This window comes from Piliocolobus tephrosceles, chromosome 7 (genome assembly GCF_002776525.5).
Source record: "Piliocolobus tephrosceles isolate RC106 chromosome 7, ASM277652v3, whole genome shotgun sequence".
Lineage (NCBI taxonomy): Eukaryota > Metazoa > Chordata > Mammalia > Primates > Cercopithecidae > Piliocolobus > Piliocolobus tephrosceles.
Window position 1 is genome coordinate 99,027,373 of NC_045440.1, and position 19,694 is coordinate 99,047,066.

General features: G+C 35.5%; 1 protein-coding gene across 1 annotated transcript in view; it reads left to right on the forward strand.

The window, feature by feature from the left end:
- Window positions 1-19,694, forward strand: part of STK3 (serine/threonine kinase 3) — a 335,851-nt gene that overhangs the window by 94,351 nt on the left and 221,806 nt on the right. Inside the window, exons 5-6 of the mRNA XM_026454966.1 lie at window positions 11,622-11,786; window positions 12,297-12,464. Of these exons, the coding sequence (XP_026310751.1) occupies window positions 11,622-11,786; window positions 12,297-12,464 (333 nt within the window). The remainder of the gene's footprint in view (window positions 1-11,621; window positions 11,787-12,296; window positions 12,465-19,694) is intronic.

Consider the following 19,694-nt stretch of genomic DNA (forward strand, 5'->3'; position numbering starts at 1 on the left):
AAAAGGGTACAAAAGAGGAAGTTAATGTCTTTACATCTGCCCTTCAATTTTACTTCCTTGAGGTTATGTCAGTTAATTTCTTGTGGATTCTTTCGCCACCTATATATATATATATATATATATATATATATATATCTTGTTTTACCCAAGGGATTAATACCATATGTGATGTTTTATACCTTACCATTTTTCGTTTTCAACTTCTGGTTAGATACCTTCCCATACCAGTACATATAGGTCTTATATGTGTGTAACAGAATGTATTTATTTCAGTCTCCTGGATGAAAGTGACTTCTAACTTTTTAGTGTTTTGTTGCTGCAGTCAAAGCTGCAGGGAACTTTCGTACATAATGTATTGGCGTATTTGTGTTGTGATCATTGGATGCGTTACATGAAATGGAATTACTGAGTCAAAGGACGTGTTCATTTTTTGTAACAATTTTTTGGGAAAACTGAGAGGATGCTAACTAAGCATATGATTCTTTAGTGCTAAGGCACTTTCAGTTGTGGGAAAAGACTCTAGATAGTCTTTAAGACCTTCCTGAAGTAGGAAAGATGGATTTTGCTTTTGGCACCTTTTGGCTTCTCTGCATGCTCTCTTCTTCATCTTATGAATAATTTTACTTAAGGTGTTCACTATTAATTCCACCATACCAGTCTCTCTTAGGATTCTAAGCAAGGTTATAGACCTGTTACTCCTCCTCCTATTATTTTTACAAATTATTTTATTATTAAATTCTCCACTTCTGTTTTCCTCCTTTTAGTCTCTGTCTGAGAGCCTGCTGTCAGAGTTTTCTTCCTAAAAGTTCAGGTATGATCATGTCATCTTTCCCCTTAAAAATATGTAGGTGTATAAACAATTTGGCCCTAATCTGACTTCCCATTTTGCACTATTTTCCCATACACATTATGTTCAAACACAAAGAACTATTCACTGGTAATGCACTTTATGTATTTTTATGCTCAGTGCCTTTGCACATGCCGTATGTATCCTTCCCTCTTTGGTCACCTGATAAACTTTGTTCACTCTTTTAGATTCAGCTCAAAAGTCATCTCTATGAAGTCTTTCCTGAGTGGTAGAATGGTAAGGTAAATGGTTGAGGCTGGTAGGAACGGTAATCAGGGCCTTAAATGTTGTATTAGATGGTTTGGATTTTAAGAGTACTGGTTCTGATGCATAATCAACTTTAAGAACTGCTGTCCTGGAGTGCTCCTATTGCTAATCCCGTTGTTGCAGGCATCACTTGGTATTGTAATTAATTGTTCCTATTCCTTTCCCACAAAATTCTGAGTGTCATGAAGACAGGGATCATGTAACAGACTTTTAGCAAATTCTTGTTAGTGCCTACCTTCTACAGTTCTGTTTGGGTGTTAAATGAAATGAAACCTGTAGAGTGGTTGACATAGTAAGAACTCAATAAATGCAAGCTGTTATTGTTATCACCATTGTTAACACTGGATAGATTAATCCTGACTTGAGGAATATAGGGTGATTTCTTGAAAGAGGCAAAGTTTGATCCAGGCCTTAAAAGACTGTGTAAGGATTACATTGGTGAGTTTTGATCAGTTTTTAAGACCTTATGCAAGTGCCTATGAAAGTAAAACTTAAATGAAGTATCTATGCTTATCTGTTAATGACATTTGAAAGGGGGACATTTGTCTAATTTTTTGTATCCTTACTATCTAATAGGTATTAAATGTAAAATTAATGCATCATTTTATGTGCATAAATAATTATGTCCAAAAGGTGGAGTTTAGCTAAGATTGTGAAAGACTTATTAGAAAATTAAAATTCTTAATTTTGTGTGAAATTAAAACCTCACTTGAATTTTACTGATCTAAAAACATTAAGGCAGTATATGTATTTTAAAACCATTTGTGCCTGTGCCCTTGAGAAAAGTTGGTGGGTGTATTTTTATCAAAACCATATACACAGTGACATATTAAATGTATCATATTATTATACTAATCATGTGACTATAGAAACAAAAGTAACCAGAGGACTAAAGCCTATCAAAACCATCTTTTTGTTTTTGTACAATGAAATTCTTCTTAAATTTGCCAGTGAATTCATACCAATTGAAACCAGATGTAGACTTCCGTCTTTTAATGTATTAGCTCAGCTATAAATGTCTTATTTTCATCCCTGATTGCTGAGTATTTCATTCATAGTTTATTATCTCTCTACCACCCTTCTTTAAAAAAGTACAACAAAATGGACTATAAAATGTGATTCAAGGGATTTAAAAATGACATCGCACCATTTGTATAGTGACCCAAATCAAATTAAATCTGTAATGTATTGAGGATCACTTAATTAAATCCACAAATGAAGTACTCTGTTGATAAAATTTTTCATGTTCCAATCAATGGTTCCACAGATTTTTGTTTGTTTTAAGGGATTCTTAACAGATACCACTGAAGGAAGTGTTAGCTGTGATTTGAGAATGGATCTAACGCTTTTCCATCTTGAAACTGAATTCTTACATTATCTTCTTCTGTATGAAGCAGATCCTCTCATGTGTTTTCTCCCCCTTGGTGTTTTCAATATAAATCTGACCATTTTGAAATAGTTGGGTATGGACCTATCCAGCCTCATGAAAAGTCTTAAAGATATGAGAAAGGTACTGCTTTAAATTTTATGTCATAATAGGAAGAAGTAGTTCTCTTTGTTGCCAAATAAAAATCTAGCTACTTTTGGTAATTGGCTGTATTTATATGTAAATGAAATTTGTTAAAACAGCTAGAGAGTATTTGAAAACAAAACTCCATCTATCTAGGAAAATGACTGTCAACTTCTTTATTTTTTAATAATAAAAAGATTAACATATATCCAAATGACATGAAATAAGCATCATACAAACATCTAGATCAGAACCTGCTACATGGTGTCCACTAAATATACATTCTTATTTCTTTCCACTCTTCTCCTTTTCCATTAGTGACACACAATACTTGTAGAGTGCCTTAAATCTTGATACAGATATTTCTCTTGTCCAAAGTTCATTGGGCACCATTGATATTTAAAAGAGACCAAGTAAACATTTATCTTCCAAGTTTGCTAAGATTTGTCTCCATTTTGGTACAAGGCTGAAATTTGGCCTATCACTTTTTGTTATTTTTCTCATTGTAGTGGAAGGAAGAAAACTGGGCCTTACTTGGTTTCTGAGTGCCATTTTATAATTGTTGTATTTCTATTCTTTAGTTCATTAGTTACTCTATTAGTAGTCTTTCCTTTCCCTGGATAGTGAGCTACTTTTTTTATTTAAAGCTTGATTTTAATGCCACTTCCTTTCTCTATTCCTAATTAATTGCACTCCTTTTTGGGTATGTTTCACTTTGAAAGAGCGTTTTATGATTGTTTATGAGTTTCTAAGTCTGTATTTCCTGCTAGATTGGAGCCCCATTAGGTTAGGTTAGAGATTTAAAAAAAAATTAAATCTAGAGTAGGTACTCAATAAATGATTTTTCAGTGGCTGAATGTTACCTAGTGCTTCTTGGAAAATACTTCTGAATTCTTATGTCACTTTTATACTCTGGTTTACATTCTGGTTATATATGTGCTGTTATTCTCAGCAATATTGTAACCCCTGGGGTAATTTTGTTTTTGATGCTTTATTGTTTTAATTTGCTTTTCTTTGATAATTAGTGCAGTGTAATAGTTTCCGTGTATGTTAGTTACTAGCTCTTTTTTTTTAGTTTTGTGAATTTTATATTGATTTCTTCAGCCTGTTCTTTTATTCAGGTTTTATTGTTTTTCTGAAGGTTTTATATAAGCTCTTTATATTCTAAATAAATAATTCTATACATTAATATCTTGCTATGACTTTTTTTCTTTTTAAAAATTTATTTAGTTTTTTTTAGAGACAAGGCCTCACTGTGTTGCCCAGCCTGGACTTGAACAAACTCCTGGGCTCATGTGATCCTCCCACCTCAGTCTCCTGAGTAGCTGGGACTGTAGATAGGCCTGTGCCACCGTAACTGGCTATTTTTCTGAGTTTTCTAAGGTTATGTAGAACCTTATATGTATTCTAAGCTTATGTATTCTAAGTTTTTGTGTAGACAAAACTAATAAGTTCTCATAATTCTTTCTTTGCTTTTTTTTTGGTTAGAAACTATCTTTCCTGCTTGGTGATTTGAAACTTACTTTGGTTTTCTTCTAAGTATTTTTAAAATGTTTAAATCATTGTTTTATATATTTATTTTAGTAGAATTAAGCATCTGTTTTCAATAAAATGCTTATAGAGTCACCCATTAATGTACTCAGGGTTACTCTTCAGGCCAGGTGAGTGTGCTTACGTCCACAGTTCATTAACAGGTGTATTTGTTTTGTTTGGCTGGCATACCATTTAAAATAACTTTAATATGAATGCTGAGCTGGGGCAGATACTCTGCCTGATATTCAGGGATGATCATTTTGCTGCCTATTTATGGCTAGTATCTATTCTTACTGTTGTTTACCACTGATAGCTGTTCTGATTGGCTGGTATTGTGGTTGGCAACTGTCCTGATTAGACATTTGCTTTAATGACTGTCAGATATTTTGAATATCACCCTTAGAACAAGCCTCAAAACCCCCAGTTTTTCTTATATTAGACTAATTCATAGATTTATGTTTGTGACATCTGGCAGTGGTGTGATGGAAGTAATATTGATTGCTGAGGAAATGTGGGGTTTACTACTTAGTAGTTGTATGACATTCGGTAGTCCGTTTAATTTCTCCGAATTTGTTTCCTCTTCTGTTAAAAGGAATAATAATAAGTGTTTCTGCTTACTTACTTTAGTAGAGAAATCACATAAAATGTTTTTATAAACTGTAAAGAAATATAAAAATTTAAGACAACAGTATGCCTTTATGTTCTAGAAAATATTTCTCCACCTGTTTATTGTTGTTTAAAGTGATTTTATTGAGTTGTAGGAACCTTTCCTTTCATAATTGAATTTAAAAGTCTTAAAGTACAGATACTGCTTTTAAGCCTTAATACTAAATTGGGTTGTTAAAATAAATTTAAATTAAGCTCTGTTCATGTACTTGTATGAATGACTGGATATTGCATCATTTTTTGATTGAGGAGGATATGAAGCAAATGAGAAGACATTGACTCTCTGAATTAGTGGGAGGGATTTATTACCAAAGGGAGGAAAACATAATGAAAGAGAGGTTGTATAAACTTCAGATCTACACTCTCTACCTTTAACAGTTCAGAGCCAAATTCAGGTTATACTCTCAGATATTCTTGTCTGCTTCATTACGTCTGGGATTATCAGTTTCCATGTCCCTGTACACCCAGCACCTTGAACAGTATCAGCGCAGTGATAGAGCCAGTCAGGTGTATATTTGCTGAATGAACACATAGATTGATGCCCAAATGAGTGAGAATTTTATTTAGTGAAGATTGCCTTTACGTGAAGATACTTTGATAACATAGAATCATAGAGTTGGAATGACCCTTTCAAGTCATTGAGCAAAGCCAGACAGTTCATGAATTAGTATAATATCCCTGGAAAATCCTCCTTTAATCTTGCTGTGGATTTGTCCAGTGACTTTATAGCATTGAAATCAGATAGATCCTAAGACGCTGAAGTACAGTCAGTTTACGTAATTCTGAACATTCTTTAGTAGAGCAGTGAAATATAGGGTACAGGAGCAGAGATAACAAATCAGAGTTAATAGAAAATTAGTGACTTATTGGTTGGAAATAGTAGAATGTTAAGAGATAAAAATTCACGTCTAGGTAACTAAAAAGGTCTGTACTGAAGTAACTAAACAAGACACAATTTTATGGGCTGATGCTGCTTTTATTAACACCCCAAGCTTTTTAGTCTTTATAGAAAGAGTGGAGGATGAGGACAGACGAGAAAACTTAGGTGCATATGACAGCGCCACCACCTTGCCCACCATCTGTAGTGGTCCACTGTGATGGCCCTAAACAACACTCCTACCTCCCTCTCCCTCACATTTGGCTGCACACCACTAACTTAGAAAGACTGGGAACATCAGATGAAGGTGTCTCCTTTCTTTTTGTATTGACAAGTCTGTACCCATTCATTCATTATTTATCAAGTGCTGTCTGTACGGCAGGCATAGCTCCAAGCATTGTGGATACATCAGTGAACAAAGTGTTCACAAAGCATTCTTGTGGACCCTTTCTATTGCAGTACTGTCCACAAGAAACACAAGCCACATATAATTTTAAATTTTTGAGTAGCCACGTTAAAAAAAGTGAAATTAACTTTCATAATATAACAGACATATTATTATAAAACATTAATATTATATAATATGAAATACCATATTTAATACTTATTATATTAAACACTAACATTTTATATGTTCAACATTAATATATTAATAATATAATATGTAAATATTTATTGGGTAATCAATATGTAAATTTTAATACAATAGCTTGCATTCTTTTTGTATTAAGCCTTGATCTTTGGTGTATATTTTACATTTACAGCATATCTGAAATTAGAATACCCACGTTTCAAATGTTTAGGAGCCATGTGTGGTTAGTGGTTACTCTGTTGGATGGTGCGGCTTTAGAGTATGGTGCTTGCTTTCTCTGCACTGTCAAGTCAGACCATCTAGTCTGAGGTAGAGAATAAATTCCTGGAAGTACCAGAATTTTCAGGTAATTTAGACTCCTTATCTATGGCCAGTAAAGCCTTACTTGATCTGGTCCTTGCCTGTCTCTCAGATCTCATCTAGAGGTAGTCTTCTCCTGGTGCATTAAACTTCAGCCTTCTTTATTCAACTCAAATATGGTGAGCTTTTTCTTGAATCAAAGCATTTTCCCCCCTCGGTTTTACTTTTATTGTGCCAAGATACACATAAACAAAATTTGCCATCTTACCCATTTTTAAGTGTGCAGTTCAGTGGCATTAAATACATTTATAAAGTTGTGCAATTATCCCCATTATCCATTCCCCTCTTTTCATCTTGTAAGACTGAAACTCTGTACCCATTAAGCACTAACTCTCCATTCTCTGCTACTTCAGCCCCTGGTAACCACTATTCTACTGTCTATCTCTATGATTTTGGTAACTCTGAGTATTTCATATAAGCAGGATCATACATTAATTGTCTTTTTTGTGACTGACTTCATTTAGCGTGATGTACTCAAGCTTCAGCCGTGTTGTAGCATGTTGCAGAACTGCCTTCCCTTTTAAGGCTGTATAAAATTCAATTGTATGTTTCTACCACATTTTACTTATTCATTTGTCTGTCAAATGACATTTGGGTTGCTTCCACTTTTTTAGCCATTGTGGATATTGCTGCTATGAACATGGGTGTACACTCATCACGAGGTGAAACTTGTTCAAAAATACCTCTTTGAGACCCTGCATTTAGTTCTTTTGAGTATTTACCCAAAAGTGGAATTGCTGGGTCATAAGGTAATTTTATGTTTAACTTTTAGAGGAATCTTTATACTGTTTTCCACAGAGGCTGTACCATTTTACATTCCCATTAGCTATACACAAAGGTTCCAGTTTCTCTACTTCTTCGCCAACATTAGTTCTTTTTTGTCTTTTGATAATAGCCATCATAATGGGTGTGAAGTGGTATCTTATTATGTTTCTGACTCACATTTCTCTTATGATTAGTGATGTTGAGGATCTTTCCATGTGCCTCTTGGCCATTTGTATATCTTTGGAGAAATGTCTATACAAGTCCTTTACCCATTTTTGAATTTGATTTTTTTATTGTTAAGTTTTAGGAGTTCTGTATGTTATATTCTGTATGTTAATGTCTTACCAGATATGTAATTTGTAAATATTTTCTCCAATTCTGTGGGTTGTCTTTTTACTCTGTTGATACTGTCTTTGGATGTGCATTTTTTTTTTTTTTGTTTTTTGTTTTAAAATTTTTATGAAGTCCAATTTGCCTGTTTTATTCTTGTGTTCTCTGCGCCTTTTTGATCGTATCTGATAAACCATTGCCAAATCTGGTATCATGATGTTTTTGCCCTGTTTTATTTTTTCCCAAGAGTGGTATAGTTTTAGGTCTTATGTTTAGGTCTTTGATCCATTTTCAATTAATTTTTGTATATGGTGCTAGGTAAGGGTTCAACTTATTCTTTAGCACACGGGTATCCAGTTGTGCCAGCACTCGTTGTTGAAAATACTATTCATTTCCTGTTGAATGTTCTTGACACTCTTGTTGAAAATAATTTGATTATGTATACAAGGGTTATTTCTGGGTTTTCTACTCTGTTCCATCCATCTATCTGTCTGTGTTTATGCCAGTACCACATTGTTTTGATTACTATAGCTTTGTAATAAGTGTTGAAATCAGGAACTATGAGACTTATAGCTTTGTTCTTGTATTTTCAGTATTGTTTTGGCTATTTGGGGCCCCTTGAGATTTCATACAAATTTTAGGATAAGTTTTTCTATTTCTGCAATGAACATCACTGGGATTTTGGTAGGGATTGTGTTGAATCTGTAGGTTGCTTTGGGTAGCATGGGCATCTTAAAAACATTAAATTTTCTTATCTATGAAGTTATGATAGGTTTTTATTTATTAATGTCTTAAATTTGTTTTTTCAGCAGTTTTGTAGTTTTCATTGTACAGATATTTCACCTCGTTGGTGAAATTGATTCCTAAGTATTTTATTCTTTAAAATAAAGAAATTCTATTTCTATTGTAAACAGATTTTTTTTTGTAGTTTCCTTTTCAGATTGCTCATTGGTAATGTACAAAAATATAACTGATTTTCATGGGTTGAATTTGTATACTGCTGCTTTGTTGAATTTATTTATTACTTCTAATAGGTTTTTTTGTGGATGCTTTAGAATTTTCTACATATATGATCATATCATCTGTGAACAGAGATAATTTTACTTATTTTTTTTCCAGTTTGGATGCCTTTATTTGGTTTTCTTGCCTAATTGCTCTGGCTAGAACCTCCAGTACTATGTGGAACAGAAGTATTAGGTTGTTGCAAAAGTAACTGCGGTTTTTGCCATTACTTTTGCACCAACCTAATAGCATCCTTGCATTGTTCCTGATCTTTGAGGAAAAGCTTTCAGTCTTAGAGCTTTGAGTATGACGTTTACTTTGGGTTTTTTATATATGGCTTTTACTATGGTGAGATAGTTTCCTTCTATTCATATTAGTTGTGTGTTTTATGAAAAGAAGTTAAATTTAGTCAAATGCTTTTTCTGTTTTCATTTGAAATGATCATGTGTTTTCTTCTCCATTCTGTTAAGGTGGTGTATTACATTGTTTGAGTTTGTATGTTGAATCACTCTTGCATTCCAGGAATACTTCCCAGTTGGTCATGGTGTATAACCTTTTAAGATCCTGTTGAAGTGGGTGTGCTGTATTTTGTTGAGAATTTTTCTATCAATGTTCATAAGGGATATTAGTCTGTAGTTGTTTTGTAGTGACTTTGTCTGGCTTTGGTATCAGAATAATGCCTCTTAAAATGAGATTGGAAGTGTTCTCTTTGCTTCAGTGTTTTAGAAAATTTGAGAGGTTGAATCAAGATATTTTAATCTTTTTTTTTTCCCCCTTTTTGTGGAATGTATGTTCCCAGATAGCCATTCACATGGCTGGCCCCATTATATTATTTAGACTTTAGTAAAATGTCTTTTGGGCCTTCTTGAATGTCAGTCTAAAGTAGCTTCTCAGTCATTCTCTATCAGTAGCTCTCTATTATTGTCCTCATAGCAATTTTCACAGACATTTTCCCGTGTTATCCTGTTTTCTATCAAATTATCCCGTTGCTTATAGATAGAATATAAGCTTGAGAGCAGTCCCTATCATTTAGAGTTTTTATGGTTAGTTCTATTTTGTAGGCATGATTGATTAAGTCTTTGGACATTTGTGCTTAACTAAATCTCTACCCCCTGTCTCCCTGCAGCCCTTCCGTAAGTCAGGGGTTGGGCTGAAATTTCCAAACTTCTAATCACTTGGTTGGTTTTTTTGGAAACCAGCTCCCATCCTGAAGCTATGTAGGCTCCCACTACGAGTCACATGATCAGTATAAATTCTGGTATGGTTGAAAGGAGCTTATTATGAATGACAAAAGACAACCCCTCTCACTCTTGTGAGAGGGGTGAGAAAACAAAGATAAAATATCTTGATTCAACTTCTCACTCACTCATTCAGTTCCTAGGGTCTTAGGAGATTTTGTGCCAAAAACCTACAAAGACCAAATATTTCTTATGATTTCATAATGTCACACTACCTTACAAGATTGTTTTAAGAATAAATGAGAGAATGCATGCAAAACTCTTAGCACATTGCCTGGTACAGATAGCAGTGGCTCTACTGCTACAGCTGTTAAGATTTTCTTCCCCATCCGTCTCTTCCTTGGCCTTCTCTGCTCTCCCCTTTTTCCTTCCTCTGATAACCTTTGCTTGTGTTTCCATTTTCCTAATCTTTCTCTGACATTTTTTTCTTCTGAGTTCTCAATATTAGGTCAGAAGTCCAGGTCTTGGAAGGGTTAGGAGTGGCACTGGTGTAGGAGCTTCTCGCAGAAGATTCATTTCAAGCCCCCCTCCCTCATTTACTTTCCTTTAGCTGTTGGTTTCATTTTCATCAAGAATCTGAAATATCTCAGGGGAAGTATCTGAATTTACTTTTTCAGAACAGATATTAGCTGTGATAGTGCCCCCCCACCCCCAGTGTTAGAAGATGTGGGAAATAGTGATTCCTTGTATCAGGCTGATTCTTGAGATATGTCCTTTGCTTTAGGAATGATACTGATGGCACTGATAATCTTTTTTTTTTTTTTGAGATGGAGTCTCACTGTGTCGCCCAGGCTGGCATGCAGTGATGTGATCTCGGCTCACCGCAACCTCTGCCTTGAACACTCTCCTACCTCAGCCTCTTGAGTAGCTGGGGTTACAGGTGCATGCCATCACGCCTGGCTAATTTTTGTATTTTTAGTAGAGACAAGGTTTCACCATGTGGGCCAGGCTGGTTTCGAACTCCTGACCTCAAGTGATCTGCTCGCCTCGGCCTCCCAAAGTGTTGGGATTACAACTGTGAGCCACCACGCCCTGCTGATACTGATACTCTTAAAGAGAGAAATTTAATGATCCTTTCATTAGTAAAATGTGTAATAAGAGTAACAAAGCGTATTGTGGGAAGAAGAGGTTCTCGATTATTTACCCCTTTAGCATTTTCCTGGAGGTTTAGTGGTCATTGGAAAGAAGTACTTGTGGATAGGCATGGTGGCTCACACCTATAATCCCAGCACTTTGGGAGGCCGAGGAAGGAGAATTGTTTGAATTGAGAATTGTTCTTCTCCTCCTGAGGAGGAGAATTGTTTGAAGCAAGGAGTGCAAGACCAGCCCGGGCAACATAGCGAGACCCCCCCATCTCTACAAAAGTAAAAATAAGTTAGCCTGTTGGGGTGGCGTGTGCCTACAGTTCTAGCTACTCGGAAAGCTGAGGTGGGAGCATGACTTGAGCCCAGGAATTTGAGGCTGCAGTGAGCTATCACCACACCACTGCACTGTAGCCTGGGCAACAGACTGGAGTCTCTTAAAAAAGCACACACACACACACACAGAAAGACATACTTGTTACTAGTGCTCTTTTGTAAGAGTTTATCTAACATGGCATTTTAATTATGATTTTAAAAAATATTTCTTTCCAGTTAACAGAAGATGAAATTGCAACCATTCTTAAATCTACATTGAAAGGACTAGAATATTTACATTTTATGAGAAAAATACACAGAGATATAAAAGCTGGAAATATTCTCCTCAATACAGAAGGACATGCAAAATTGGCAGATTTTGGAGTGGCTGGTCAGTTAACAGTAAGTTAACTTTAATAATTTTCTAAACACTTGGCTAATTTGTTCAGATTTGATTATAACTAAACTTCAATAACTTTTTGAGGGGGAATGGAAAGAAATGTGTAACTTTAGTTTTTGTGGAGAAAGAACCATAATTGAGCCAAATTTGAGTATTATTTAATTTATAATTTAGGATGATTGAATATGAAAATATATCTTGTAATCAAAATGCTTAAATGTTCTAAAAGGGAAGCTACGTAGCTCATTTCTGTAGCTTTTATCATTATAGCACTATCTTTAATGACTGTGTTTAACGATGGTAGTGGGGATAAGTTACCTGTGGACTCTTGGTTATTTTCAGAATTCAAAATTCCTAAGTATGTCATAACTAGTTGAAATTTTAGCAAAATAGTCAATTTCTGATAGACTATGTGGCATTGGAGGTTTCAACATTTTTTAAAAGAATGTTTGGCATACAGATTTCCTTTGTGCTTTTGTAGTAGTATTTATGGCTATGTAACGTTATTGCAGGATACAATGGCAAAACGCAATACTGTAATAGGAACTCCATTTTGGATGGCTCCTGAGGTGATTCAAGAAATAGGCTATAACTGTGTGGCCGACATCTGGTCCCTCGGCATTACTTCCATAGAAATGGCTGAAGGAAAACCTCCTTATGCTGATATACATCCAATGAGGGTAAGAAAATTATGGTTTGCTGAAAATGTTAGCCTTATATAAGTGTTGCAGTTGTTTTGTAATGTCAGTGTAAGTAAATATAAACTAAATACGTTCATTTAAATGTATTCTTTTTAAAAATGGTAAAATTACCTCTTAAAGATTGGTAACTCTTAACTTCTCTTCCATGTTCTTAATTGTGAGAAAAGAACTGAAGGCTTTGTATATCTCTACCATCACTGTTCTCCTCCCCCAAAAATATACCCGTAAAATTTTTGCTTGCTTTTCAGTAGAAGAAAGGGTTGGTAAATCCTCTTTGCTCTTCAGTTTATTGTTTTCTCCATTGTGGTAGTGAAAGAGTTTGAAGTAATCATTACTCACTTTTTTACCCACTCTGTAATTTATACCTTACTGTGTTTTTTTTTTCTGCCCTTTTTCTTCTTTGGTCTGAGGATGGTATTAAGCAATCCTAATTTCTAATATTACTATGCACATGTAAAGGAATTCGGCTAATTTTTTAAAATGAATGCTTATTAAGAAGATGGAATTCCTTTTTTGAACATCATTATATGCTTCTGTGACCTGTGCAGGATAATTTTTGAGTTTGAAATATATATCTTGCATATTCAAATCTAATTGCCTATGTTTCAGGATTTGTGATGATATACTTTTTAGGTTTATTACTATGTGAATCATATAGATAAGTTCATCATCATAGATAAGTACATTTATCTTTGTATACTTATTGCCCTCTAGTGGCTGTAGTTATCTCAATAAGGATATAGGAATGAGGGGAAGAGTGTACATATGTGTGTATTTGTAGAAAAGAGAAGATAATGTCATGGTGGCTGGAGGAATGTGAAGTAAATAGATAGGAAGAGGAAGAATGCATTATTTTAGAATATCTGAAGAAGAATAAATTAGAATTACATCTGATAATATCATGCTATTGTGGCTTCAATTTCGATAATACAGGTAACAGTATATTATACAGAAAATATTTGAAAATCTGTCTGCTGTATTGAAACATTTTAAAGAGAGATTATTATTATTATTTTTCTTTTGAGACAGGGTCTCACTCTGTCACCTAGCCTGGAGTGTAGTAGTGTGATCATAGCTCACTCGAGTCTTGACCTCCTAGGCTCAGGTCATCTTCCCACCTCAGCCTGCAGAGTAGCTGGGGCTATAGGTATGCACCACCATGACCAACTAATTTTTTGTAGAGACAGGGCGTTGCCATGTTGCCCAGGCTGGTTTCTGACTCCTGGGCTCAAGTGATCTGCCCGTCTCGGCCTCCCAAAGTGCTGAGATAACAGGAGTGTGCTCAACCTAGAATTCTTTGAGTAATATACAATAAGTATATTAAGTAGTATACTTATTGTTTATATATAAGTATATATAAGTAGTATACAATATGTACCATCTTCCTCTTCCTTGTGTATATAAATTCCTTTTGGTAAATGAAAAATAAAAATAGCATCAATTGTTTGAAAATAACATGAAAAATAACAAGGTCAGCATAAAAACAGGAACACAAAGTCTTTCTTTCATCTCTGATCATTAGTTATCTGCAGTTCTTTTTTGTTAGGATGTTTGTAGGGTGATCCTCAAAGTAGGCGTATTTGAGTTTGAATCAGTGAGTTTTACTAAATTACCCAAGGCAACCTAGGTAACTTCGAGAGCTGGGATTTAACCTAGGACTTCCATTATTACTGTTCTGCTTCTTCCCTGTGTAAATATTATTTTTCCAACCAAATAGTTCAACTTGTTAAATTTGATCCTGTGCTCAGATAGCAGAGAATTGTAATATGTGGCCTCTCCCTTTAAGGATCTTATAATATTACCTGAGAGTTTGAATGAATACATTATACATTATTAAAAATATACCTGAAAATAGTATTTCTCTTAGGAAAAAAAAATATATATATATATCTATATATATATAGCAAACTTCCTAGGATGTCTTGCTCACTTTTTTTTTTTTTTTTTTAAATCTAAATCCTACCAATTTTTCAAGTCCCAGCTTGGATTTTATGCCTGTATAGAGCCATTCTTGACAGCTATCGCCCAAGTAAATTTCTCTTTTTCCTCATATTTTGTATATAGGCAATTTCTTGACAGTCCAGTTCTTTGGACAGTTAATCAAGTGTTGTCTTGTGCATTTCCAAACGTAATATAGTTTATTTTCTATTTAAATGATATCATTATTTAACTTTTCTTGTGTTTGTGAGCTGTCTTACAAATTAGAGTATTGAACTGCAAGTATTGGAAGCTGTTAAGATCATGTAACAGATACAGTTTTATCACTGGTAACAAATACTACCTTTTGTTTTCCTTGAAATGACAGGTTCACTTGGTTCATTTTTGAGAAAATGTCTGTCAAATACCCAAGTCTGTGTAACCTTAGTTTTCTGTTAGTTATTCTTCAAATAAAAATGATGTTCCTTGTAAAGAGCCTTGTAGTTTATTTAGCTTCCAGCTCAGTCACACAACTGCTTTTTTTCAGATTATTACTGTTCTTTGATATGTGGGGAAGTGCTTTATTTTCCATTTTGTCAATGTAGAATATTAAAAAAATACATATTCAAGTATAGAAATTTAAAAAATTAATAACCTTTACTGTTTCATCAAGGTTTACAGTAGTTTGGTGGGGGCTATAGTGAGGGCAATGAAAGAAAGAGCTGTCCAATAGAGGAAAAAAGTTGTTGAGGGCCCAGCTAAAATTGATAATTGAGAAATTAGGGTGTAATTAATCCTGGTTTGTGGGCCTTCCTGTGGTAGTGTGCTCTGCTGTGCAGTAGAGTGCATTATGGCTTTGATATGGAGGGTTTGGGTTTTAATGAATGAGTGTCTTGGAAGGATGGGGCTTCAGGGAATTTAAGGATGCTGCTGAGAGACAGTTCAGGAGTTACTAACAGGGCACAGTCTGGAAAGAAAAGAAAGAGTGTAAGGAAATGGGGGGATCGAAGAATAGATAGTGTTCTCCATGCTTGCTGCATAGCAGTCATCTGGGGAGCCCTACCCTGAACAGATTAAATCTGAAATCTCAGGATGTTATAGAGGAGATAAAGTGGTAGTTAAGATATGAGAAAGCTGGGAGGATATGAGACTATGGTAAGTGAGTGAAATACTGAAGTTTTCTTTTTTAGCCAACATTTTTTTGTACTGTAGTAACTTTGTGAAATAAATATTTTATCCTCCATTGGGTAGATTGGATGAAATGGATAAGATTGTTATTTGTTAAGATGATATAACTTGTTAGTGGCAGAGCTGAGATATGAACTCAGTTTTATGGGTGTTTTTGCCTAGACACCAAAGAAATATCCTCTGCATTAATATTCCAACTCTGTACAAGTGGAGGAGCAGCTTACAAAAATAAGACAAGTTTTCCAGAGTAGCAGAAAATATGGACAGATTTCAATTTTTAATGTTTTGTTTTCCAGCCGTTTTTTGGTAGCCATATAGGCTAATGATATAATCAGTAATCTACAAAGTTGCCACAATGAGACAAAGATATGATTGACACGAAGACCCCACAACTGATACAGGCAAAAAAAACTGATAGTTATTTTAATGTAAGTAAATGATACAATTTACTACATATAAATGGCTATCTAGAATAAAGTTAGAGACAAAGTTAGGATGTGGTGGATGAGTTTCCCCAGCCTCCATATACAGTGGGGTGCCCAGCCACTGGTGATACTGTGATTGGAGGATTCTATCCAGTCTTTCTGAAATGCCTTGCAGTCATCCTCACAGAGTTCTAGCCCTTTCCACTATGCTTGCCCACTAGATGTATATAATTAGGAACACTCCAGAACGGTGGTGCTGCCTTCTAGACTGAGTGAACTGGGATTTGGTTTCCCAGTCATTTTCTCAGCCTTTTACCATGTTTAGGCACCAGGCCTGTTTATAAAGTAGTCTTGCTTAGGACAGCAAAAATTAGGGGCAAAAAGAGATGCCTCGAGCTTGGATAGTTTAGAATGGAGTTGCTTCTCCTTAAGTGGCCACAAATTATTGCTGTCTTTTTCACTGATTAAGGTTTTTGTAGGACATATATTTAGGGTGTCATAGCCTGAGGGATATGAAGAACTTAAAGATGGCACTGAATTAGAAAATGAAAGTGGTTAAATTGGAAATTTGCCGTTATTTGAGAATGGGTCTTTCAAAGGTGTTAAGTCTGAGGTCATTTGTTTTATATGCTTTAGTTTATCAGTTTGTCAAAGATTGATATTTCTTTTATCATTCCTGGGCAGAATAAGGAATATTTGGAATATAGGTGTTCAAGGAGAAATTTTCTATTAAAAAGAGCTGTTAAAAACACTGGATTTGTTTGATGGCAAGGAGTCAACCGAATTTGTTAGTTTTGATACAACTTTTTTCCCCCCCAAAGACAGTAATGATTATCTGTGTAGTAAAGGGAAATGTTGATGTACACATTGAAACGTATAAAGCTTTTTAAACAGGAGGGGGATAGAAGTGCTTATAAATTTACATTCAGCTATGAGATTAAAATTAGTGAGTAGTGGCAAATGGGAGTAAGTCTAATCAGAATGTTAAGTGAAACAAATTTTTTAAAAATTAAAACTCAGTTTATTTTATAAAGTTAAATATGAAACCACCAAATTAATTTTGGTCAGTTAGATAAACAGAATAGTTAAAAAAAATTAGTTTTGAATTCAGTTAACCACATACTTCTGAGGAGATCAGTCTTCTCTCTCAGGCCTGTTGGAAGTGAGTGTGAAGAGTGTGTGTGTGTGTGTGTGTGTGTGTGTGTGTATGTATATATATATATATATTTTTTTTTTGAGACGAAGTCTCACTCTGTTACCTGGGCTGGAGTACAGTGGCAGTCTTGGCTTGCTGCACCCTCTGCCTCCTGGTTTCAAGTGATTCTCCTGTCTCAGCTCAGCCTCCCGAGTAGCTGGGATTACAGGTGCCTGCCACCATGCCCAGCTAATGTTTTGTAATTTTAGTAGTGACGGGGTTGCACCATGTTGGCCAGGCTGGTCTTGAACTCCTGGCCTCAAGTGATCCACCTGCCTCGGCCTCCCAAAGTGCTGGGATTACAGGCGTGAGCCAGTGCAGCCAGCCTTAGGGTGTGTGTGTGTGTGTGTGTGTGTGTGTGTGTATAAATATATATATATATGTGTGTGTGTATATATATACATTTTTTAAATCAGGAGGTGAATAAATAGTATCATTTCCTTCCCTCCCTCCCTCCCTCCCTCCCTCCCTCCCTTCCTCCCTTCCTTCCTTCTTCTCTCCCTCCCTCCCTCCTTCCCTCCTTCCTTCCTTCCTTCCTTCCCTCCCTCCCTCCTTCCCTCCTTGCTTCCTTGCTTCCTTTTTTTTTTTGATGGAATCTTGCTCTGTCACCCAGGCTGGAGTGCAGTGGTGCCATCTCGGCTCACTGCAATGTTTGCCTCCCTGGGTCAGGCGATTATCCTGCCTCAACCTCCTGAGTAGCTGGGATTACAGGCGTAATCTGTAAAAAACCTTTGTGTTTGCTTACCTGTTGTTCAGCATAGGGAAAGGGGTAAGGAAAGAACTGTTTGAATCCGTCTGTGGACAGCAGGAGAAGTACCTGATGATTTCTTGAATTAGATGAAGGAAAGAAAATAAAAATCAAACTAAGAATTTTTACTTCTGTGCAATGCAATACTGAATGTTTATAACTTAAAAAATGTGTAAATAAATAGTGTATTTTTGGAAGATTTATGTCAAATGTGATTTAAGGAGATAATTGGAGGCACTTGGCAATTTTCTGGAAATTTAACTCACATAAAACATGACAATCTCTAAGAGTAAATTAAGAATTATTTTAGCCTGCTATTTAATAAATGGTGCTGGGAAAATTGGCTAGCCATAAGTAGAAAGCTGAAACTGGATCCTTTCCTTACTCCTTATACGAAGATTAATTCAAGCTGGATTAGAGACTTAAATGTTAGACCTCATACCATAAAAACCCTAGAAGAAAATCTAGGTAGTACCATTCAGGACATAGGCATGGGCAAGGACTTCATGTCTAAAACACCAAAAGCAATGGCAGCAAAAGCCAAAATTGACAAATGGGATCTAATTAAACTAAAGAGCTTCTGCACAGCAAAAGAAACTACCATCAGAGTGAACAGGCAACCTATAGAATGGGAGAAAATTTTTGCAATCTACTCATCTGACAAAGGGCTAATTTCCAGAATCTACAAAGAACTCAAACAAATATACAAGAAAAAAACAAACAACCCCATCAAAAAGTGGGCAAAGGATATGAACAGACATTTCTCAAAAGAAGACATTCATACAGCCAACAGACACATGAAAAAATGCTCATCATCGCTCGCCATCAGAGAAATGCAAATCAAAACCACAATGAGATACCATCTCACACCAGTTAGAATGGCAATCATTAGAAAATCAGGAAACAACAGGTGTTGGAGAGGATGTGGAGAAATAGGAACACTTTTACACTGTTGGTGGGATTGTAAACTAGTTCAACCATTATGGAAAACAGTATGGCAATTCCTCAAGGATCTAGAACTAGATGTACCATATGACCCAGCCATCCCACTACTGGGTATATACCCAAAGGATTATAAATTATTCTACTACAAAGACACATGCACACGTATGTTTATTGCGGCACTATTCACAATAGCAAAGACTTGGAATCAACCCAAATGTCCATCTGTGACAGACTGGATTAAGAAAATGTGGCACATATACACCATGGAATACTATGCAGCCATAAAAAAGGATGAGTTTGCGTCCTTTGTAGGGACATGGATGCAGCTGGAAACCATCATTCTTAGCAAACTATCACAAGAAGAGAAAACCAAACACCGCATGTTCTCACTCATAGGTGGGAACTGAACAATGAGTTCACTTGGACTCGGGAAGGGGAACATCACACAATGGGGCCTATCATGGGGAGGGGGGAGGGGGGAGGGATTGCATTGGGGAGTTATACCTGATATAAATGATGAATTGATGGGTGCTGACGAGTTGATGGGTGCAGCACACCAACATGGCACATGTATACATATGTAACAAACCTGCACGTTATGCACATGTACCCTAGAACTTAAAGTATAATAAAAAAAAAAAAAAGAATTATTTTAGCCTGAAAAAAAGTCTCTATCGCTGTGTCCTTACACTACGTACTTATAAAGAAAGGAGCCCTGCAGATATTTTCAAAGATGGAAGAGTTATTTTTGATGAATGATATTTTCGAAAATAATGTTATCCTTTCCTGAA